The sequence below is a fragment of the Coregonus lavaretus genome, assembly GCF_964263955.1.
Source record: "Coregonus lavaretus genome assembly, chromosome: 14".
NCBI lineage: Eukaryota > Metazoa > Chordata > Actinopteri > Salmoniformes > Salmonidae > Coregonus > Coregonus lavaretus.
The window spans coordinates 43,438,146-43,463,463 of NC_140001.1; the positions used below are offsets into that span (position 1 = coordinate 43,438,146).

At 41.8% G+C, this 25,318-nt stretch overlaps 2 protein-coding genes across 4 annotated transcripts; one reads left to right on the plus strand and one right to left on the minus strand.

Moving 5' to 3' along the window:
• The first annotated feature begins 120 nt into the window (after positions 1–120).
• LOC311141840 (replication factor C subunit 5-like) lies at positions 121–18,357 on the plus strand. Of its 2 annotated transcripts, none has more exons than XM_084177334.1 (11): positions 121–264; positions 4,507–4,571; positions 4,774–4,910; positions 6,345–6,424; positions 8,930–9,003; positions 9,343–9,502; positions 9,632–9,713; positions 11,243–11,372; positions 12,300–12,377; positions 16,785–16,839; positions 16,989–17,082. In XM_084177334.1, exons 1-11 carry the CDS (start codon positions 218–220, stop codon positions 17,014–17,016), a joined length of 936 nt encoding a protein of 311 aa, XP_084033460.1. In that variant the 5' UTR covers positions 121–217; the 3' UTR covers positions 17,017–17,082. The 2 variants fall into 2 exon arrangements, with proteins under 2 accessions (XP_084033460.1, XP_084033459.1); XM_084177333.1 differs by lacking the exon at positions 16,989–17,082 and adding an exon at positions 17,176–18,357 and having other exon boundaries at positions 135–264.
• On the minus strand, positions 18,297–25,256 carry wsb2 (WD repeat and SOCS box containing 2). Of its 2 annotated transcripts, none has more exons than XM_084177331.1 (9): positions 25,088–25,256; positions 22,310–22,478; positions 21,928–22,130; positions 21,691–21,822; positions 21,440–21,543; positions 20,951–21,147; positions 20,667–20,756; positions 20,466–20,582; positions 18,297–19,116 (listed from the first exon to the last, which is right to left on the minus strand). In XM_084177331.1, the coding sequence occupies exons 2-9, from the start codon at positions 22,357–22,359 to the stop codon at positions 18,906–18,908; spliced, it is 1,104 nt and encodes a 367-aa protein (XP_084033457.1). In that variant the 5' UTR covers positions 22,360–22,478; positions 25,088–25,256; the 3' UTR covers positions 18,297–18,905. The 2 variants fall into 2 exon arrangements, with proteins under 2 accessions (XP_084033457.1, XP_084033456.1); XM_084177330.1 differs by lacking the exon at positions 25,088–25,256 and adding an exon at positions 23,423–23,738.
• Positions 25,257–25,318: the final 62 nt, after the last annotated feature.

Sequence of the window (25,318 nt, forward strand, 5' to 3'; positions counted from 1 at the left end):
TGGAGGCTTGCCGCGAAATATTATAAAGATTAATTTGACTCCGCCCACAGTAAAACAACGGATGCGATTGGTTGCAGACCTGGCGTAAACGCTCTATCGTGACGTAAAGCACATTTTGTTGAAGTGGAGCGCGCCAAGAAATTTTTGCAGATTAGAGATTGAAGCGCTCTTTTCTAGCTAACTAAATAAATAAACGCGTGCATTTGAATCGATTCAAATGGCATCGACCATCAAGATACCGTTGCAGTCAAGAAATTTGCCGTGGTAAGTTGAATGACCTAGCTAGCGGGTGTCAGATGCTACTTTGCTAGCTACGTTTAGCAGGATTTAGCAAGGGGGTCGTCACTAGTTAACACAGCCACAAAGTCATAATTATGGCTAAACCCCGCCCGTTTTTACAATTTATCTTCTTAAAATGATTTTAGACCTAACCACACTGCTAATCTTATGGCTATCTCTATTCATAAATGAAGACAAAAAAGCTAATTGTTGTAGCTAATGTTTATTTTATGGCTGTGTTATCTAGTGGAAACCTTTAGCTACAATAGCTCGCGGAACTTCTATCAATGTTTCCCTTGTTTGTGTGATGTGTATTTTCTCTGACTTGTATCGTTGTAGTCATGGACATCTTACATGCCTGTCAGTGTTTGATGATACTGATTTCTTCATCCCGCTGACTTCTTGTCCGACACCCACCAGCTCCAGATAGAACTGGTCCCGAACCCGACCGCAGTCCCGCAATGTTATTTTAGATGTATGTGACGCTGCCACTGTCCCAGCAATTTTGCCACCCTAGTCAAGATCAAAATGCGCAAAGATATACTAAGAAATAGGTTAAAATACGAGAGATTCTCACGTAGCCCAATGTATTAGGCTATCGGTATTATTGGGCTACATCAGCCAATAGGGTAGACGTAGTTTGAAAGAGAGTAGAGTTGGGGCGAAATATAGGAGAGTGGACACTTGAGCTACATTTTGCATAACTTTTAGAAGCGGGACAATTTGCAAGCTGAGTAAAATATATTTGTTATCAATATCTATCTCCTTTCGTGGATTAAAACCGGGTTTAGGTGGGCGTGACACAGGGGCACAATCGGGCCGGCCGATTTTTACGCCATATGTCCACCAGATGCACGTGCGTTTTGCAGTAGGTTGTTTTTGCCGGATGTCTAACCCCCACTTTCCGTACTTGACGCACATGTGCTTCGCAGGGCAGCAGAACGGTTCGCAGCATGGCGAGAATCGTTTTCACCCTTTTCGACCAAAGCTAATAATTAGAACAGATTAAGGTTATTCTTCTATCGTCCTACTGGTTTCATAGGCTGGCAGAGCTACCAACAAGTTTGTTTCTATTCTTCTGTCACATTCATCTCTAGCAACATCAATACATTGAACTGGTTGTTCTCATATAGAGTACTATTTCAAATCACTAGCTTGCCCTGCATGATGGCATGCTAAATTACGCACAGAACAGTTCTGTGTGTATTGACTTTGCACGCCATTCTGTTGGCTGGTTTGCACAACCCAAGTGTAGTAATGATGAATTGTCCCAGTGTGATTCTTACAGGATACATTCTTGTCTCTAATTACAAAATAGTCATTATCATTTCCTTCCTTCCCAATGGATAACTTTTATGAACTTCTGTTTGTACCACAGCATGGTAATGCAACGCACGAGCACGAGTTGAAAATATTGATAGCGTGGGGTACACAGAACGCACGCAGCCTAGTGCGGCATCCCAAACATAGCGTTGTGGACTGCTCCATTGACAATGAATGATTTCCGCAGGAACGCAGAGTTTAACACATGGACATGAAGCTTTAGAGTATGGTCTATCTGCAGATGGTGTTTACTACATGCTGCGCCCTCTACACGTCACTTACTACATGCTGCGCCCACTGCCATTGAGGCTGCTAGCTAGCTAGGACCCCGGCACACACTATATGCAACAGAAGTTCAACATTCACCTTCTGCTACCATTTATGTCAAGCCGTCTATGCATACAATGTGATGCATACGTTCGATAAGTCCAACATATGCACCACACTGCAACTGCCTCTGCAACGCAAACGCAGCGTTCCATTGGCAATGAATCTACTTCTGGTGTACCAAAACGCATGCCGGCGTTACGGCGAGGGTAATCACTACCTGGTAGTGCCACGCGAGAGTTGGGTTGGCTACACTAGCTAGCTACTTCCCTCGCCGTAATGTTAACAGAATTGCGGGAAAGCAGTATTCGGCAGGCGGGAGCGAAGGACACTATGTACCTGTGTCCTAGCTAGCTAGTTACTTCCCTCTCCATAACTTTAACATAACTGCGGGTAAGCAGTGCTCGGCAGGCGGGGGCGAAGCTCTAGCTAGCTAGCAGCCTCCTTCTTCTTTGGTGGGGTTTTTCGGTGGTTGGCATCCAATATTGGTGCATTACTGCCACCTACTGTGCTGGTCAGAGACGGCGCTAGCAGCTCAATGGCAGTGGGCGCGACATGTAGTAAGTGACACATAGTGGGTGCAGAATGTAGTGGCCGTGGCATGTATACTGAACAAAAAATATGAACGCAACATGCAACAATTTCTAAGATTTTACTGAGTTACAGTTCATATAAGGAAATCAGTCAATTGAAATAAATAAATTATGCCCTAATCTATGGATTTCACGACTGGGAATACAGATATGCATCTGTTGGTCAGAGATACCAACAACAACAAAAAAGTAAGGGCGTGGATCAGAAAAACCAGTCAGTATCTGGTGGGTGTGACCACCATTTGCCTCATGCATCGCAACACATTTCCTTCTCGTAGAGTTGATCAGGCTGTTGATTGTGGAATGTTGTCCCACTCCTCTTCAATGGCTGTGCGAAGTTGCTGGATATTGGCGGGAACTGGAACACGTTGTCGTACATGTCGATCCAGAGCATCCCAAACATGCTCAATGGGTGATGTCTGGTGAGTATGCTGAAACATGAGGTGATGGCGGCAGATGAATGGCACGACTATGGGCCTCAGGATCTCATCACAGTATCTCTGTGCATTGAATTGCCATTGATAAAATGCAATTCGTTGTCTGTAGCTTATGCCTGCCCATACCATAACCCCACCACCACCATGGGGCACTCTGTTCACAACGTTGACATCAGCAAACCGCTCGCCCCCACACGACTTCATACACGTGGTCTGCAGTTGTGAGGCCAGTTGGATGTACTGCCAAATTCTCTAAAATGACATTGGAGGTGGCTTATGGTAGAGAGATTAACATTAAATTATCTGGCAACAGCTCTGGTGGACATTCCTGCAGTCAGCATGCCAATTTCATGCTCCCTCAAAACTTGAAACATCTGTGTCATTGTGTTGTGTGACAAAACTGCACATTTTAGAGTGGCCTTTTATTGTCCCAAGCACAAGGTGCACCTGTGTAATGATCATGCTGTTTAATCAGCTTCTTGATGTTTCACACCTGTCAGGTGGATGGATTATCTGGCAAAGGAGAAATGCTCACAAACAGGGATGTAAACACATTTGTGGGATCTTTTATTTCAGCTCATGACACATGGGACCAACACTTTACATGTTGCATTTATATTTTTGTTCAGTGTAGTAACCGGAGTCTGCAGATAGACATGAACTTTTTTACACTATTTGGACTTAAGTGACCCGAAAGAATGCTTAGGCGGCCCGCCCAAGGATTTCAATGGCATAAAAATCCTTCCATATTTAGCAAGTTAAAGACATTATATATATATATATATATATTTTTTTTTTTGTATATATATTTTTTTACTGGGGGTAGATCAGCCTAATATTGCAGATAGATTGTAACTTCTATCAATGTAATTGTCTGCATCACTTCCAATCCCCCATGTTTTTTATATATATAAGTTAAAGACATTTACATTTTAGTCATTTAGCAGACGCTCTTATCCAGTGCATACATTTTTTTTTTTCATACCCCCCCCGTGGGAATCGAACCCACAACCCTGGCGTTGCAAACGCCATGCTCTACCAACTGAGCTACATCTCTGCCGGCCATTCCCTCCCCTACCCTAGACGACGCTGGGCCAATTGTGCGCCTCTCCCGGTCGCGGCCGGCTACGACAGAGCCTGGATTCGAACCAGGATCTCTAGTTGTCTCCCAACTGCGCCACTCGGGAGACAACTGCGCCGTGCATCTCCGCCCATATAGCCTAGTCTACAGACTATTTAAGTGAGACCACACATATAGGCGCACTTGGTCTCGCACCCCCAACAAAAGAGAGGAAAGGTAGGCTACTGAACTTGAAGCAGAATTATCCTATGAGAGTTTGTGAATAGTACGACAAAGATGTGCTTTTAATACAATAGATAACACATACTAAACAGAAAGACAACCGTTTGAAATAATCTGCGGGACAATTTATTTTATTTTATAGTTTCAGCAGGAACGCAGCTCTCTACTCCCACCACCTCTTCCCTGACTCTAATGTAGCCACGCATGCGCGGATGGTGTCTGACATTTTTTAACATATTTTTAGGGTTGAGAAATACAGGCCACAGACCCTAGATGACTTGATTTCTCACAAGGACATATTAAGCACCAGTAAGTATGTTTTTGTTTATCTTTGAAACAGCAGGGATGGAACTACTGTAGAAAATCTGACCCTTATCCATTCCAGCAACAATTCAATTGTATGGTCAAGTGAATGTATTCCAAATAAGGTTTTCATGCTCAAATGAATTATAACATGTTTTGCATAAGTTCTATGTAACAGTATGTCTTAACCAACCCTGGCTTTCTTCAGTCCAGAAGTTTATCAGTGAGGACAGGCTGCCACATCTCCTCTTCTATGGACCTCCAGGCACAGGGAAGACGTCTAGTATTCTAGCTTGTGCTAAGCAGCTCTACAAGGACAAGGAGTTCAGCGCTATGGTCCTGGAGGTAAGCTCCATAACTCAGCATGTAGAATTATTTTTTTTTAAATGTAATGCTCAGAACATTGTACTTGAGGGTTGTCATGTTTTCCAGTCAGCTAGATTGATTCTTAACATTCGATGTTAGTGTGGGGAATACAGAACTGTTCTCGGGTGCAATCAAGGTTATGTTCCAATTTACAGTGCATTCAGAAAGTATTCAGACCCCTTGACTTTTTCCAAATTTTGTTACGTTACAGCCTTATTCTAAAATTGATTAAATTAATGTATTGCCTCATCAATCTACATTTACATTTACATCATTTAGCAGACGCTCTTATCCAGAGAGACTTAGAAATTGGTGCATTGATCTTATGATAGCAAGTGGGACAACCACTTTTTTAAAAAAATCTTATTATTTTTTTTTTATGGTGGGGGATGGGGGGGTAGAAGGATTACTTTATACTATTCCAGGTATTCCTTAAAGAGGTAGGGTTTCAAGTGTCTCCGGAAGGTGGTCAGTGACTCCGCTGTCCTGGCGTCGTGGGTGAGCTTGTTCCACCATTGGGGTGCCAGAGCAGCAAATAGCTTTGACTGGGCTGAGCGGGAACTGTGCTTCTGTAGAGGTAGTGGAGCTAGCAGGCCAGAGGTGGATGAACGTAGTGCCCTCGTTTGGGTGTAGGGTCTGATCAAAGCCTGAAGGTAAGGAGGTGCCATTCCCCTCACAGCTCCGTAGGCAAGCACCATGGTCTTGTAGTAGATGCGAGCCTCAACTGGAAGCCAGTGGAGTGTGCGGAGGAGCGGGGTGACATGAGAGAACTTGGGAAGGTCGAACACCAGACGGGCTGCGGCGTTCTGGATAAGTTGTACACACAATACCCCATAATGACAAAGTGAAAACAGGTTTTTAGACATTTTTGCTAATTTATTCAAAATTAAAAACAGAAATACCTTATTTACATGTATTCAGACCCTTTGCAATGAGACTCGAAATTGAGTTCTGGTGCATCCTGTTTCCATTGATCATCCTTGAGATGTTTCTACGACTTGATTGGAGTCCACCTGTGGTAAATTCAATTGATTGGACATGATTTGGAAAGGCACACACCTGTCTATATAAGGTCCCACAGGTGACAGTGCATGTCAGAGCAAAAACCAAGCCATGAGGTTGAAGGAATTGTCCGTAGAGCTCAAGAGACAGGATTGTGTCGAGGCACAGATCTGTGGAAGGGTACCAAAACATTTCTGCAGCATTGAAGGTCCCCAAGAACACAGTGGCCTCCATCATTCTTAAGTGGAAAAAGTTTGGAGGGAAACAAACAATTTAATCAATTGTAGAATAAGGCTGTAACGTAACAAAATGTGGAAAAAGGCAAGAGGTCTGAATTCTTTCCAAATGCACTGTATGTGTTATTCTAACAAATTATTGCTCTTACATGTTAATGCATTTATTTTATTTTAGCTAAATGCGTCCGACGACCGAGGTATTGATGTTGTTCGAGGACCCATCCTGAGTTTTGCCAGCACCAGGACCATATTCAAGTAAGACAATAATAATTAGGGATGTGAATCTTTTCCTTTCAAGCACGATTCGGTACGCATCTAGATACATGGGCTCTGATACGATACTTTTAGTTTGAAACGATTCGGTGAAATACGGTTTGATTAGTGGAAGGAATCGATGCGATTCAGTTCAGGATTCAAAAACCATTTGATGCACTAACATTTGTTGCGTGAACACATTAATTTTACATTCTATATTAAATTCTGATGCTGATGGAGCTCACAAGCTGGGCCTTTCTAAACTGGATGTGTCTGAACTGACTTCTCTGAGCTGAGTGGCATTCTGTTTGTGTGAGTGAGTGCTGTACAGTATATGGTGTGTGTATGCACCTGAGCTGAGCAATAGACCAGACTGAGCATCTACCACTATCAGATTAGGGGGGGCAGGCAGTCTGAAATCCCCATCACCCACTGATTCACTAGTCATTTTAGCAGATATATTTTTTTTTAGCTAGTAATATGTCAATATTTGTCTTTAGAAATTAGCTTTGACTTAGCCAATTAATATAACACAGATATTTATCTGTGATGAAGTCTGATTGGCCAAGCTTCAGATCAATCACTCCCACTTGAGTCCAGGTGTGAAAGGTGTGGTTTAGTTAGGTTCTGTTCGTAACGTATTATGGCTATAACTGTCTGTGCTTTCTTTGTGCAGTCACAAAACCTATTTCAATGTTCATGTAATTTCCTTGTGGTTCCGTACATACCGAAATTGACATGCTAATAACTTCCAATTCATGAATGCTCGAAAATATCTGAAATTCATTACACAAAGTGAGAGACATAGCATAAGTACACAATTATTCATTTGTTATGCTGGATATCAGAAATAATCTTTGGCACTCTGTGTGTCCTTTGGAAAAAATACAATTTACGTTTTTTTGTAAGTTTTTTTTGTGTCTTTTCACTGTAGCAGTCCGGTCCCTTGGTATCACCCAGGGCCTACACTCTGCAACCTCTCTTTGTCGTGCAAACGTAAAGGACCTCCCATTGATTGGGAACCGTTTGGGGCAGTCTCCACCGAGGATCATTCCTTTGACATTCAAACTGTGGCCATTTGACAGCAGGGTTCTTTCTTAGCTGGGTGTCTTCCTGGATGAAGTGAAGCCATTGAAGAAGAATGGGGATATTTCTCCCCCATGGAGAGGTGTCTCCTTCTGTGACTTGAGGAGTTTTATTGTCATACACTGGATAGGTTTAGTGAAATGTGTTGTTTTACAGGGTCAGCCATAGTAGTAGGGGGGCCATGGAGCAAATTAGGGTTAAGTGCCTTGCTCAAGGGCACATCAACAGATTTTTCACCTTGTTGGCTCGGGTATTCGAACCAGCAACCTTTCGGTTACTGGCCTAACGCTCTAACCACTACGCTACCTGTTGCCCTAGTCGATGCCTCAATCCTGTGTTGATTGTAGATTTGAGATGTTGATTGGAAGAAGGAGGTATCCTTCCTAGTCAGACGGTGTGGACAAGGTCAGTGGGGGGGCGACTCCGCTCTAACGCCTCGATCAGATCGACAGTGTCATTGCGTTTTTGTACACCAGCTTTGGATTTCGTCCCCTTCTCAAAAGTGAAGGGTTTGGAACTTTATGGAGGAGAGCTGTTCTTCTCCTGCTCCAACCGAGTGCGGCTTGCAAAAATGATTGTTGTCCTGCTTGTGAAATTACAACTTAATCCTGTTCATGTACAAATTACCAATGCACTATTTAAAGCAAAACTACCAAAGCTATTTGTTATGGTGAACATGCCAATCGAAAAGCCCCAATCAGTTAGATGTGAGTTGTGTCCACTCCGGTAGCCTAGCCTACACAACTCCACCAGTAAAACACATTCACCACATTTTCTACAGCGCATTTGGTAACAATGACCCAGCAAATTACATTGGTTGTCACCCAACTAATAAAGCCTATGATTTGACATTGCGAAAGCCATTTTACAACCATTTGAATGCGGAAGGTGCTGCATAGATGTACAAATATTAGATCAGGGATAGGCCTACCTCTTGTTGGCATGCACAGCTGTTATCTGACTTTTAGATCAATGACTGTCATACACATTTACATGCTTAGTTCAATATTGGCTACTTGGTGTGATGACGCATAAATTCAGTCACAAAATATTAGAGGTATTTTCAGAGGGGGGGAATAAAATGAAATGAGTAAAAAAAATTAGTGATGACTCATGCAACATTTGGATCGGTTTTGGCTCCCGCGGACCGACACACTCCTATCTTAAACATTTGTACAGGATACCAAACCGTATCGGTAAATTGTTACAATCCCTAATAATAATACTTCAAAATGTTATTTTCCTTTTAGAGAAGTAGGTCTCTTAGTTACCATATCGCAATCAGTTTTCCAGTCAGCAAGGACAAGGGAACACACTAGATTATTGAAAGTCCCGTATCGTACACAGACAACCCTTACTTCAATTCACAAAATGTGTGTTTATTTTTTGTTTATTTATTTTCTGTCTTTTGTCTTCCAGGAAGGGTTTCAAGTTGGTGATACTGGACGAGGCTGATGCTATGACCCGGGATGCCCAGAATGCATTGCGACGAGGTAACCATCTGTTTTGAGGTGCTCACCTGCTGTGTACCAACTGGCCAAATGAGCTGCCTGCCAGCTAACCAGTCATTTGCAGTCATTCTCACTGATTAAAAGATGTGCTTACTGTAACATGGGATGTGAGACGACAACCAAAATGTTGAATGCTGTATATTACCCCGTTATTACTGCTAATTATTTACAATATTAATGTGCTGCAATTGCTTGTAATAGATCCCACTGATTTAACAGCAGGTTAGATTTTAGATTTTTATGAGGTTATGTCCGCTGATCTTGAAATCACTGACATCCATTTCTCCCTTCCTCTTTCTCCTCTCTCTTCCTCTCCTACAGTCATTGAGAAGTACACAGAGAACACGCGGTTCTGTCTGATCTGTAACTACCTGTCTAAGATCATCCCGGCCCTGCAGTCCAGATGCACCAGGTTCCGCTTCGGACCCCTGTCTCAGGACCAGATGATTCCCAGGCTGGAGTATGTTATCGAACGGGAGAGGTGAGATGGTCTGGAGAGGCCCAAGGATGTCTTAGGGGGGGGGGCTTTTAGCGTCCCAAAAAAATGCTGTGTGCTGGGTTTTATTCTTGCCTTTTAATCAGAGGCTTATGTCTGATCTTGTCCCTGCAGCACTGATGTAACTCCAGATGGAATGAAAGCTATTGTGACCCTATCATCAGGAGACATGAGAAGATCACTCAACATACTGCAGGTACAGAAAAACGTATTACCAGTGTGTAGCTAAATGTAGTCAATTGCATCACAGTGTTCGGTTTTTATTGCTGATCAAAATGTATTCATGTATTAACTAGTGATGGTCACCGATATGGAACATTTATATCAGTAGCATTTTTCGATTTCATATTGATATATCAGTTTGTAAAAAAATACATTACAGAAAAGTGAACATTCACACAGTTGCAAAGTCTAGACATCTGCTTGTGGATTGCCCATTGGGACAGGTGTAAATGTTCTGGTAGCATAAACCTATCTAACCAGTTTGAATACAATGGAAAGCCCACAGTTGAGGCCCATCAGCAGGCAATTAAATATGCTGAGTCAAGAGCCTGCCCTGTGAGAAGGTCTGTGAGAGGGTTTTGTGCATACAGGAACAGTCATGTATACTTTTTTACAGAACAGTGTAGGTTAAAGCTAGAATCCTTAATTTAAAAAATAACAAAGTGAGTCCCCGCCTCTGTTTTGGTAAAAAGCTGAGGGATGGGCCTGGAGAAATGTAAAAACTCTCTAATAATAATAATAAATAATAATATGCCATTTAGCAGACGCTTTTATCCAAAGCGACTTACAGTCATGCATGCATACATTTTTTTGTGTATGGGTGGTCCCGGGGATCGAACCCACTACCTTGGCGTTACAAGCGCCGTGCTCTACCAGTTGAGCTACAGAGGACCACAATTCTCTAATTCATAGACAGAGCTGCCTACGGGTCCAAGGACTAACCATCCATGATATCAAAATGAGAGCTTTCATCATGTTTTGAGGCTATACAGTTTTTATTTACATTGTTTACAAACATTGGAGTAAAACAAGCTGATATTTTGGGTTCTGATGGGGTATGATAGTTGAACTAAGCTCATGAGGTATTTATAAGTTATATTCTTCAAGAATCAATGGGTATATATATATAATTCATTTATAAGTCCAAAAAGGGATGTAGCAACTAAGGATTCTAGCTTTAAAGACATCCTCCATAGATTTTTTTAAATGTTCCTGTTGAAAAGCGATATCCTACGTAATGTACTCACTTAAGGGTAAAACAATATGTTTTGCGCAAAATAGTTTTTTTTTTTTTAGACGGAACTGTAAACTTTAAGGAGTAGGGCATTCAAGGAGTTGGTCCGGTGTGATGTCATCGGCCTCCCCCCTTGCTTGAGGAACAATAGAGAACAAGAGAGGAAAGGCCCACCCACTGGTGCAGGTCATACCTGGACCACCTATTGAGATGTACCTTTTGTTAAGTAAATCGGGTGTTAAATGAGGTCAAAAGGAGACTGGAGTTGGACCTCCAGTATCCTTTTTCACAGGAAGAATAAACTGAAATCACAATATGCCTTTCTCTTATTGATATCAAACAATATCAATATCAACTCGAATTATCAATATTGGTGCCCACCGCTAGTATTAGCCATGTAATAAAGATATAGTGTACTAGCTCCTTAAAGTGGATTTATTTTTGTTATATTTTATGACTGACTGATTCCTTACCCATGTATTTCTCAGAGCACCAGCATGGCATATGGGAAGGTGACAGAGGATAATGTGTACACCTGCACTGGTCATCCACTACGATCAGACATAGCCAACATTCTGGACTGGTCCCTAAACAAGGACTTCACCTCTGCTTACAACCGTATCCTTTATTCTCTTTTACAACCATATTTATTACGACAATTTATGTTTAGCTTACTCTCTTCAATAGAACATGCTTGTTTTTCCCCACAATGGGTATATATTTTTTTTTCAATAAGCAGCTCTTTCAAATAACAATATCTCCAATGCATGGTATATCTACGTTCTGTAGCGCAGTATCTAGAAATAGCAAAATGTCCATCTGAGAATACAATCTCCAATGCGTAATATCTCCATTTAGCATATTATCTCCAATATGTGGTATCTCCACATAGTGTCACATCTCAGTATAGCGTAGTATCTCTCGTCCCCTCTATTGAAGATAATTGATAGAGGTTCAGGGAAGGGGCACAGTATTGACATTTTACATTTTAGTCATTTAGCAGACGCTCTTATCCAGAGCGACTTACAGGAGCAATTAGGGTTAAGTGCCTTGCTCAAGGGCACATCGACAGATTTTTCACCTAGTCGGCTCGGGGATTAGAACCAGCGACCTTTCGGGTACTGGCACAACGCTCTTAACCACTAAGCTACCTGCCGCCATGTGTGCTTCACATCATGGAGGTGATGTGAGGACACCTTGTACCCGGTTGCTTCAACCTCTTCTAGGAAATGGCTCTGAATACCTTGCTGTGTTCTAGTATTCAGGGCTGTTATTAGGTCGGTATAGAAAGTCTATTTCAGTGATGTAGCCTGTGAATAGAGGATCATGTCAGAAAAGCACAAATTAATAAGGAAGAATCGCACTCCTGTATGTGATCAGCACAACATAGAACATCGGAATTTTGGCTAGGTGGTGATATGTCCGTTTCTGTTATGTATGGATATGTAGAGGATAATGTCAGAAAAGCTTGAATTCCTGGAATTATACTAAAGGATAAATCCCATCCTTGATATTGAGAGATGTTCCTTAGCTTCTGTTCCATAGTGATTCTTCAGCTGAAGACCCTGAAAGGCCTAGCCCTGCATGACATCCTGACTGAAGTCCATCTACTCATACACAGAGGTAAGGACTGGACAGGACTGGTTCTACAGATACTGTATGTAAAGCACATATATTGCATTTCCATACTGTATGTGATTGGGTATTTCCATTGTATGCATCACAGGTAGAATCACTGTATCCTCAATCTGAAGCTGTATTTTGAAAATGCGTTTTTGTCTGGGCCTTTCAATGTGTTAAATATACTTGGAGATTATGGACTTTTACACAATTATTGTCGGGCAGGGCCTAGCCTACTGTTTATTTTTACAAGAATTACATAATGTAACGTGTGTATGTGTATATACATTTTTTAAAATGTGTATACATATACACAGTGCCTTCAGAAAGTATTCATACCCCTTGACTAATTCCACATTTTGTTGTGTTACAGCCTGAATTCAAAATGGATTACATTTAGATTTTGTTTTCTCACCCATCTACACACAATACCCCATAATGACAAAGTGAAAACATGTTTTTAGATATTTTTACAAATGTATTGAAAATGAAATATAGATGTCTCATTTACATAAGTATTCAAACCACTCAGTCAATACATGTTAGAATCACCTCTGGCAGTGATTAAGCTGTGAGTCTTTCTGGGTACGTCTCTATGAGCTTTGCACACCTGGATTGTAGAGTATTTGCACATTATTCTTTTTTAAATTCTTCAAGCTCTGTCAAGTTGGTTGTTCATCATTGCTAGACAGCCATTTTCAAGTCTTGCCATAGATATTCAAGGCCATTTTATGTCAAAACTGTAACTAGGCCACTCAGGAACATCGTCTTGTTAAGCAACTCCAGTGTATATTTGGCTTGAGTTTTAGGTTGTTATCAAATTTTATTTGTCACATACACATGTTTAGCAGATGTTATTGCGGGTGTAGCGAAATGCTTGTGTCCTGCTGAAAGGTGATTTCCCCCCCCCCCCCCCAGTATCTGTTGGAAAGCAGACTGAACCAGGTTTTCCGTTAGGATTTTACCTGTGCTTAGCTCTATTCATTTTTTTTTAATCCTACAAAACTCCCTAGTCCTTGATGATGACAAGCATACCCATAACATGATGCAGCCACCACCATGCTTGAAAATATGAAGAGTGGTACTCAGTGATGTGTTGTGTTGGATTTGCCCCAAACAAACATGACGCTTTGTTTTCAGGACATTAAGTTAATTTCTTTGCCACATCTTTTCGCAGTTTTACTTTAGAGGCTTATTGCAAACATGATGCATGTTTTGGAATATTTTTATTCTGTACAGGCTTCCTTCTTTTCACTCTGTCAATTGGGTTAGTATTTTGGAGTAACTACAATGTTGTTGATCCATGCTTAGTTTTCTCCTATTACTGCCATTAAACTCTGTAACAGTTTAAAGTCACCATTGGCCTCATGGTTAAATCCTTGAGCAGTTTCTTTCCTCTCCGGCAACTGAGTTAGGAAGGACTCCTATATCTTTGTAGTGACTGGGTGTATTGATATCCAAAGTGTAATTAATAACTTCTCCATGCTCAAAGGGATATTCAAACCTACTTCCACTTACACATTATGGGGTATTGTGTGTAGGCCAGTGACACACAATCTCAATTTAATACCTTCTTAATTCAGGCTGTAACACAACAAAATGTAGAAAAAGTCAAGTGGTGTGAATACTTTCTGAAGGCACTGTACATTGTCATGGATATTTGGTAGATCTATTCTAAACAGACACAGTATATGAGAGAAGACCTACCAGGCTTGAATTTGACACTATCTGCACAGTGACTAGATGCTTTCTTGGTCTGGTTTCCTGGGAGACCCCTCGTGGTTGCCATGGCTACCGGTGTTCTCATGGTAGGAGGAATGGCTTGCCCTCAGTAGTGTGGTACGCATCACTACTGCTACGTTTTAGCATTGAAATGAACAGTATAGCGAGATTTGGTTTTTATGATTATGAAGAATTGTCTTCTGATTTTATGTATTTCTGTTCTTAACTATCTTGGCAGATTCATCATGCCTTACCATAGAGGGCTTTATAGTTATTTATAATTATAGTTAATTTTATGATACGATGATTTGATACAATTCTGTAGTGTATATTAGAGAGGTGTCCCTCCTTATATAAAGAAGCAACGGTGAAAATATGTGATACGTGGTTTGATTATTAGTTATGAAATATATGGGGCACCATCCATAATCTGAGGCTATGGAAAACTCTGGTCTTAAATTAATCTTTATCAACTATCATCCAACTTTCTGAAGGCATCGTAAATTCTTTAGAGCTGTAGAACTGTTTGGTACCAGAACCACACGCTTGTAAACACGCAACATTTATTAAATGATCAAACAAACAATGCAATGGGATAGCACCTTATTTAGCTACCTGTAGTCAACACTAGAGCAGCACAGATGCAACACTTGAAGTATGAAAATGTATGCACTCACTAACTGTAAGTCGCTCTGGATAAGAGCGTCTGCTAAATGACTAAAATGTAACAAATGGCTGCTCTGTGGTACATCATCTAATGATCTATTAGCATTAGGAATAAAAACTGCAGTACATTAATCAATACACAAAATCATAAAATTAGGCCTACAGCTTAACACCAATGCATTTGAGGAAATAGGGCAATCAGCTTGTATACTTATTCATCTGTGTTGAATTCTGATTGGCCAAGCTTCAGATCAGTCACTCCCACTTGAGTCCAGGTGTGAAAGGTGTGGTTTAGTTGGGTTCTGTTCATAATGTATTATGTCCATAACTGTCTGTACCTTCTTTGTGCAGTCACAAAACCTATTTCAATTTCATGTAATTTCCTTGTGGTTCCGTACATACCAAAATTGACATGGTAATAACTTCAAATTCATGATAGACATTTACATTTTAGTAATTTAGCAGATGCTCTTATACAAAGCAACTTACAGTTAGTGAGTGCATACATTTTCATACTGGTCCCCCGTGGGAACGAACCCACAACCCTAGCGTTGCAAGTGCCATGCTCTACCAACTGAGCTACAGGGGAGTCTGCTTGAAAATATCTGAAATTCATTACACAAAGTGAAAGACATAGCATAATTACACAGTCAGTCATTTGTTACACTGGATATCAGAAATACTCTGTGTCCTTTGGAAAAATAGAATTGTACCTTTTTTGTGTCTTTTCACTGTAGCAGGTAGCTTAGTGGTTAAGAGCGTTTTGCCAGTAACCGAAAGGTCGCTGGTTCTAATCCCCGAGCCGACTAGGTGAAAAATCTGTCGATGTGCCCTTGAGCAAGGCACTTAACCCTAATTGCTCCTGTAAGTCACGTCTGCTAAATGACTAAAATGTAAATGTAGCAGTCCGGTCCCTTGGTATCACCCAGGGTCTTCACTCTGCTACATAAAGGTAAAGGACCTCCCATTGATTGGGAACCATTTGGGGCCGTCTCCACCGAGACTAATTCCTTTGACATTCAAACTGTGGCCATTTGACAGCAGGGTTCTTTCTTAGCTGGGTGTCTTCCTGGATGAAGTGAAGCCATTGAAGAAGAATGGGGATATTTCTCCCCCATGGAGAGGTGTCTCCTTCTGTGACTTGAGGACATTGGTTGACGCCTCAGTCCTGTCTTGATTGTTGACGAGGACGGGGGGGTCAGACCGACAGCGTCATTGCGTTTTAACAACCATGCGACCGTCTGCAACACGTGTGGTAGATTCATGCGTTCAGTATAGTTGCATAGCTAGTGACGATACCAATATCGTAATATTTTTTTCATGAGAAAACACGAAGCAGACCTAACCCTTTGGTCATTTTTTTTTTTTTCATTTTTAGCAGACGCTCTTATCCAGAGCGACTTACAGTTATTGATTACATATTTTTTTTATACTGGCCCCCCGTGGGAATCGAACCCACAACCCTGGCGTTGCAAACGCCATGCTCTATCAACTGAGCTACATCCCTGCCGGCCATTCCCTCCCCTACCCTAGACGACGCTGGGCCAATTGTGCGCCGCCCATGAGTCTCCCGGTCGCGGCCGGCTGCGACAGAGCCTGGATTCGAACCAGGATCTCTAGTGGCACAGTTAGCACTGCGATGCAGTGCCTTAGACCACTGCGCCACTCAGGAGTTTACATTTAAAAACCAGTACGGAAAATAGTGTGCTATAGCTTGGGAAATAAATAAATGTGACTCTGTTTCCAACATTAAGGCTGTTTTCCTGATGAAGTTAATTCCACTTTGTGTTTTGTTTCCTTGCCACGATACTAACGAGTATCGTGATACTGGTATCATCCCGGCCTAATATTATGCAAAATGTTCTGCAGCGTTGATGCAATGATGCAGTCGGTCTGATTGAGGCGTAGGATTAATGCGTGACGTTGCTACACCTGTTCATTTTACAACGCGATGATACATGTTTTGAGGTATTTGATACACTTCTTTGGTATAAATTAACCATGCATTTTCATTTCTTACAGTGGACTTCCCTCCTGCGATTCGGATGGGTTTGCTTATCAAGTTGGCAGATATTGAGTAAGTCCTGTATCTTCAGTATGACTGTTGCTTATATACCCTACAAATTGGAAGTCGCTTTGGAAAATGGCATCTGCTAAATGACTTAAATGTAAATTAAGATGACTAATATGTTGTGGTCCTCTGTAATATGTTGTGGTCCTCTGTAGCTCAGCTGGTAGAGCACGGCGCTTGTAACGCCAAGGTAGTGGGTTCGATCCCCGGGACCACCCATACACAAAAAAAATGTATGCACGCATGACTGTAAGTCGCTTTGGATAAAAGCGTCTGCTAAATGGCATATTATATTTATTATATTATTTTACACTTTTTTGATAATGTGTTTTGTTCTTATAGGTACCGGCTGGCCTCGGGACCCAGCGAGAAGACCCAGTTGAGTTCGATGGTGGCAGCTTTTCAGGCAGTGAGAGATATCATGGTCAATGAGGCCACCTAGACCAGCGGTCCCCAAACAGTCACAACCATCTAGTACGGTGCTTCCCAAACCGTGACCACTGTGAACTCAGTGCGGCTTTCAAATTACTCTTGAAAGTTGTAATAGAATGCACAAGATGCAATTTCGAAATAGGGTAGTGCATCATCAGTTTTCCTCTTGTCACGTTAGTCATTGCATACCTTAGAGAGCTATTTATAACTTGTCAGAAATGTCCAGATCAACTAGCCCGTGTCAGCTAACGTTTTTTAGCTCGTTTCTTAGCCCATAGATTTTGTTGTAATGTTTGAGACTCAAATCACATGAATACACATTATACATGGCAAAATGTATAAAGTTGAGATTTAAAACTGCAACATTTTCTCTGCACCCCATGACAAAATGTTTGAATTGCAGGAAATAAGCTTTAAACGTGCAACATTTTCTCTCCACCAACATGAGGGGTGTGAACAGTTTGTGTCATGAACAGTGCTTGTGCCCATAGAAATAGACGGGGCGCGGGATGTTCCCCATTGCTGGAAGGGGGTCTGAGTGAAAATTTTTGGGAACCCATGATCTAGTACACAGTGGTCACCTACCCGGTTCCTGGAGAAATATGGGGTGTGCATGTTTTTGTTCCAGCCCATCTTTAACACACCTGATGCAATTAATACATTGCTGGTCGAGACCATGGTTACTTGAGTCAGGTGTGTTAGTGTTGGGCTGCAACAAAAGGCCTGCATACATTTACATTTTAGTCATTTAGCAGACGCTCTTATCCAGAGCGACTTACAGTTAGCGCATACATTATTTTATCGAACCCACAACCCTGGCGTTGCAAACGCCATGCTCTACCAACTGAGCTACATCCCCTGCCGGCCATTCCCTCCCCTACCCTGGACGATGCTGGGCCAATTGTGCGCCGCCCCATGGGTCTCCCGGTCGCGGCCCGCATACCATGTTGTTCACTAAAATAGAACATTTCTCAATGAAAGCGTGAGGGGAGAGAACTCTTGAGACTAACGTCATAAAAACACTTGTGCTTGTCTGCTCAATATTCCTTTATGTACATTAAATTGAATTTCTGTTTAATAAAATGAAGTATGTAATTTGTGTATTTTTTTTAACTATATATGGAATAATGATTTAATTAGACCAATTTACACAATACAAAATGTATATTTACTCAGCAAAATTACACATGTCAATTTACACACTATAATAGTTATATCATACAATATACCCCTAGCACAAAATATACATCTAGTAACTTCCATTTTTTGGTGCAATTTATGTAAATTAACCAGTATAATGTTAGGATTTAAGAGTTTTAAAAGTTCAGCTGTATGTTTGAGTATAATCACTTGCTAATTTCCATTTTGACATCCTGAGAGATTTCCTTGGGCAAATAGCTGATGGGACATGACTGATTTTGTGTAAACCACAAAGTATCCACTCCACTCAAGGTCCTTGAAAGTCCCTTTCCTTTCAGTCAGACAACATTCCCACCAACTTTTTATGCATTCCAAAATGAGGCAAATAATTAGCTCTCCTCCTTTGACTGTTCCATAATTAGTCAGTCAATACATCCACCAACTCAAATGCATTGCAAATGGAGTCCAGAAACATGCTCTCCACCCATTCCCAAAAGTCACTATTCCTCCTCATCTGAGGAGCGGTCAGATCGTGCTTCCGAGTGGTTCGGGATGTCTCTGTAGGTGAGGAACTCCAGGATCCTGCGTGGGATGGGGAGGGCCTCCACCTGGTGGGTGGAGACTGAGTGGCGCAGGGCGGAGCGGCACAGGTGGCACAGACTGGGCACTGACCTGGGAACCCTCCAGAACCTCACATGGCCATCTCTGGTCCTGCAAAAAGAACACACAGCCAATTTGTTTACCTTGTTTTAATCTTTCTACATGGATATGCCAACTAAATAAGACTAATTACTAAAAAGACTTCAACTGCAACGACACGGGGTCGTGTCTGAAATCTGGCTTGCCTACTACTTACTTAAACTGCATACTGTGTACTAATCATACTAAATACTATTTAGAATGTACGGTTAGGTAAAACGAATGCAGTAAGCAACTAATATCGGCATACTAGGCTCATCCTACTGAGAATGCGTCATCTAATGCGCAATTGCGTTGATTCCCAACATTCATTTATTTTGGTACAGCGCTTCCCCTCAGCTGATTATCAGCTGTTGTCAGACTAGGGTTGCAAAGCTACTGGTAATTTACTATAGTTATCGGAATCTTTGGTAATTAACATAAATTCTATGGCAATCTATCGTAACTTTGGTCATTTATACTTGAATAACTTTTGAAAAATTTATTAATATATTATTCATTTTTATATCTGTGTCCATATTGTCCATTAATTTCTAGTAGATAGACCATATGGTTCAAGAGAAAATAGCCTAATTAATGAAAAAAGCATCAAACTAACCATGGCATTATCAATTAACTCTGGAACTCTTCCAACTATTGACTTTTTTCACAACTGCCACCAGTTTGAAGCCAAAACATTGACAACAAATACATAGACAGTAAAAAAAAACAATATTTCATGCTGAAACCCTCATATTAAACACCAATGCTATTCACTAAGGTGATGGGTTATAATTTATGTAGGATAATGTTTTACAGCTTTGTCATTCTATTATTTTTTAAATCATATTTAATTATTTCATATATTTTACATGTGATAAGGCCACACAGAGGGCCAGAGATAATTACAGACACCTGTGATAATCTGAAGTACCCAAAAGGACCACTAGATGTCTTGTGATAGATTACATAAAATCCATGAAAGATACCAAAAATCTGGTAGTTTACTGGTAAACTTGGAAAGTTTCCATTAATATACCCTCCCTTTACATACCTAAGTCAGACACACATGGGTCTTAAAAGACGATTCCCTTACTCAATAGTGTGCAGTGAATTCTACTAGATGAAAAGCCTAAATGAGTATGACATCCTGGCATTTAAAGCATACTAAAACTAAATAAATAAATAATTGCATACCTAAAATGCCTACTATTTAGGAAACGCAAATACAGGTATTCGGCTTGACAGAGCTTGGACAGAGCTTCCAGGCTTGACAGAGCTTCCAGGCTTGGACAGAGCTGGATCTAAAATGAGTTAAGTGTAGGAGGCTCATATTTGTATCAAGTTATTCTAATGAGAATGAGCAAGTAAAGTAAATCTACCCTGTGGCTACGACTCCCCCTTGTGGATGGAAGTTGCAGCACAGCCCGTTGGAGGCACGGTCCTCCTTGGTCTGCATAACCATGCCCCTTTGTCCCGGCTCCCACATCTGGAGGGCTCTGTGAAACACATGAAACACAAGGCCTTGTACTTTCTCTTTTAATTTGTTGAGGAGAGTGCAAAGCTCTTAACTAAACTCTTACCTGTCTTCAGTAACAATGGCCAGTTGCAAACCCTCGGGGGAGAATCTCAATGATGAGATTTGGTTCTGTCCATACATCTCAGAGCAATCCCTATGGGAAAGAAAAAGCGTACGATGTGTCAACTAATGCACCACACATATCACACCATTATCCTGCTACACATATCACACCATTATCCTGCTACACATATCACACCATTATCCTTCCACACATATCAAACCATTATCCACACACAACTCTCTCTCTCTCTCTCTCTCTCTCTCTGTATTAAAATAGAGACGAACATTAGAGATGACAATTTCTGTGCAGTGTAGGGGTCCCACAGATCGATCCACCAACTGGAACCACTGAATGCTGCGGTGGCGAGCAGTGCCCCATCAGGAGAGAAGTCACAGGAAGCTAACAGGTAGAATGTCTTGTGGTTGATCCCCATTAGGTTCCTGATGAAGGTGTACGACCGCAGGCTCCATAGACACACCATCTGGTAAAATAAAAAAATGGGTATACCCTTTTCATACTACCATGCTGAGTCGAACCAAACTCTGCTGGCTCAGACATTTCCTTTTCAGCACGGTTTCCGCAACTATTGTGGTTGCGAAACCAGGCCAGCTTAGTACAGCTTGGTTTCGTTCTGTTCAGTAGTGTGACATGTCCTTTAGTTAGTTTGCAGCTTGTCTGCTACAGCCAAGAAAACAATACCAACTAACTTTATCAAAACAGATTGGCCAGAGTTCTCCTTCTCTTGGAGAGTGCTCTGCTGAGGGGCAACTCACTCTGTCAAACCTGCCAATGGATGCGATCATGCTGCAGTCTGGTGAAACACTACAGCAGCTGACCCAGTCCTTGTGGCCAGTGAGGACATGTGGCTCCTTTTTACCTATGGAGGGCAGAGAAACAGATACAGTATATAGAAGTTTAGGGTCAATTCCATGTGCAATAAACATGTCCATGAATTTCTGCATTGGAGAAGATGAGAGACATATCCTTTGGTGCAATGGTTTTTAGATGTATAACAATAGCTGACCTTTCTGGGTTAGATCCCATATCCTTAAAGTTTTGTCTCGAGAGGAAGATACGAGGGTGAGCTTTCCGTTGGGAGTGAAGACCAGGTCCCTTGCAATACCCTCGTGTCCTTTGAGGTCAAACCGAGGCTGACCTGAAAATGTTATCAGGGCACTGTGAGTTGCAGGTTAACATTAGAGACTTGGCATCATGTGGTCAATAAATGAAATAGAACAGTGTCCTAAGTTAGATATCCCACCAGTTACAACATCCCATATCTTGATCACTCCATTGTCTAAACCAGTGGCCAGAAGCAGTCTGGATGACTCTCTATCACAGGATGCTGCTTTTTCTCCAGGTGCTGGTGTCTTTGATGGACGTGGTCCAAACGCCAGCCCCCACACTGTCTGATCACAGTTCAGGGTCTTGTCCTGTCTGTTGCTCTCCAGGGCAATCTCAACCCTATATGGACAAGCGTTATTGTCAGTAAACAAATGAAGGCAAAAACTCAAAGAGTTGCTGATGAATAACATCGAGACCTTCAAATGAGGAAGGAGGAGAGGAAGCAAGGAAGAATGGATGGAAGGAAGGAAGGAGGAAGGAATATTTACAGGCCTGTAGTCTTTAAAGGCCCTACATACTTATCAAACTGAAGCGGCCAGGCGATCACCCACACAATCCCGTGTCCCATGGACCATGCAAACCAGGATCCATCCGGAGAGAAATCAACGCTCCACGTCTCGCAGCCAGCGCGCCCCTCCAGGGATGGAGGGTGGGCGGATTTCAATTCCAATATCAGCCCATCGGAAGCTGTGAAAGGTGAGAAGTTAGAATGGAAACAATTAATGTTGTTGGACTACGGTAATACAGTACATTTGAGTGAATACTCCACATATTTGTCAGTGCGCCAGCTGTTCAGTAGGCAATTCTTCCCTTTCCTTTCTCCCCATCTCTACATGGGATTTACTGTTTCTGAAAGCTATTTACAGGTAACTGAAAAATAAAAGGAAACACCAACATAAAGTCTCTTAACAGGGTGTTGGGTCACTACGAGCCGCCAGAAAAGCCTTGGCATAGATTCTACAAGTGTCTGGAACTCTGTTGGAGGGATGCTACACCATTCTTCCACAATAAATTCCATCAATTGGTGTTTTGTTGATGGTGGTGGAAAACGCTGTCTCAGGCACTGCACCAGAGTCTCCCATAAGTGTTCGTTTTAATTGAGATCATTGCATCTGGTTTACATCAGGGTTCCCCAACTGGCGGCCCACGGGCCACATTTTATTTGCCCCCCAAACACACCAGCAAATCAGCTCCAAGTGATTATAATTTTGGAAATCTGTTCCAAAGTATCCCCACCCATAATACAGATATATATGTGATCATATACAAATGAAAGCAAGGTTTGAAATGATTGTTTTAGTCAAACGTTATATCTGTTTGGGCTTCATGCTCATCAAATCATTCAGTGACCACCACTCGTGCCCTGTGAATGGGGGCATTGTCATCCTGGAAGAGACCACTCCCACCAGGATAGAAGCGATTAATCAAAGGTTGAAGGTGATCACTCAGAATGGATGTGTATGTATTTATTGGTGTTTACCTTGCCCTCAGTGGACCTAAACAATGCCAGGAAAATGCACCTCACACCATAACAGAGCCGCCAAAACCCTAATTTACTCAAGTGTTTACTTTATTTAGGCAGTTACCTGTATATTGTTTTATTATAGGCCTATAAATAAAATGGAACGTACCTGACCGTATGCGCCGAATGTTGTCTTTCAATGAACACATTTTTGCAAATGATAGACGTTGACCGGAGCAGGTTATCACATTCTTGATCGGTTCAATGCCTATACTTCCTGATTATCTAACAATGCCGTCCAGTCAGTAATCCCATGTTAAAATGCCATATTCCGAGAGAAAAACAGAGCGCATACTGTATATTTCGATCGCTAAATGATGTGATATAGACTAATATTGTTTTTTTAAAGCTTTCGGAAGAGAAATGTAAGTCAAATCGGAATTCATCTGATTTCCTGTACAGTAAAATTTCATCTCTCCAATGCGATGCGATTGGCTACCTTGCCACACGTGCCCTTGTTTTCTATTACATAACATGGACTGTCTTGGCTTTATTGCTTTTTTGATCTATTGATAAGCATACTCATTCCCAGGGGCGCAACTTTCACTCGGGACGGGGTCCCCCCCACATTCTGAAATTGCATTTTTGTCCCCCACAGTTTTATAATTGGAATGTGATACAAAACGAGGCAAACCGTGTGATTTAGGACCATGCGGACGCCTCGTGCGTCAGTAGGCTGTTTGGAGTGTTTATCTGACTGGATAAAAACAATAAAAAAACAATTATGTCCCCCCTCCACTTCTAAAACCAAAGTTGCGCCCCTGCTCATTCCAACTTGTAAATTGTATATATTGTTCATTAATAAAAAGAGAAAGAGAGAGTGAGAGAGAAATATAGTATCTATGCTGCAATAGTCTATGTGTCTGGGGGCTAGGGTCAGTCTGTTATATCTGGTGTTATTCTCCTGTCTATCTGGTGTCCTGTGTGAATTTAAGTATGCTCCCTCTAATTCTCTCTCTCCCGCTCTCCCTCCCCTCCCAGAGGACCTGAGCCCTAGGACCATGCCTCAGGACTACCTGGCCTGATGACTCCTTGCTGTCCCCAGTACACCTGGTCATGCTGCTGCTCCAGTTTCAACTCTTCTACCTGCAGCTATGGAACCCTGACCTGTTCACCTGACATGCTACCTTGTCCCAGACCTGCTGTTTTCAACTCTCTCTCTCTCTACCGCACCTGCTATTTCAACCTATAAATGCCCGGCTATGAAAAGCCAAGTGACATTTACTCCTGATGTACTGACCTGTTATTTGACCCTGCTGGTCATCCATGAACGTTTGAACATCTTGGAGAAAAATCTGGCCTTAATGGCCATGTACTGTTATAATGTCCACCAGGCACAGCCAGAAGGGGACTGGCCACCCCTCAGAGCCTGGTTCCTCTCTAGGTTTCTTCCTAGGTTTCTGTCTTGCTAGGGAGTTTTTCCTAGCCACTGTGCTTCTACATCTGCATTGCTTACTGTTTGGGGTTTTAGGCTGGGTTTCTGTATAGCACTTTGTGACATCTGGTGATGTAAAAAGGGCTTTATAAATACATTTGATTGACATACACGAAGTGTACAAAACATTAGGAACATCTGCTCTTCCCATGAATAGACTAACAAGGTGAATCCAGGTGAAAGCTATGATCCCTTATTGATGTCACTTGTTAAATCCACTTTCATCAGTGTAGATGAAGTGGAGGAGACAGGTTAAAGAAGGATTTTTAAGCCTTGAGACATGGATTGTGTATGTGTGCCATTCAGAGGATGAACTGGCAAGACAAAACATTGAAGTACCTTTGAACCGGGTATGGTTGTAGGTGCCAGTCGCACCGGTTTGAGTGTGTCAAGAACTGCAACGCTGCTGAATTTTTCACACTCAACAGTTTCCCGTGTGTATCAAGAATGGTCCACCATGCAAAGGATATCCAGCCAACTTGACACAACTTTTGACACCTTTTTTTGTCCATGCCCCAACGAACTGAGGCTGTGCTGAGGGCAAAAGGGGGTGCAACTCAATATTAGGAA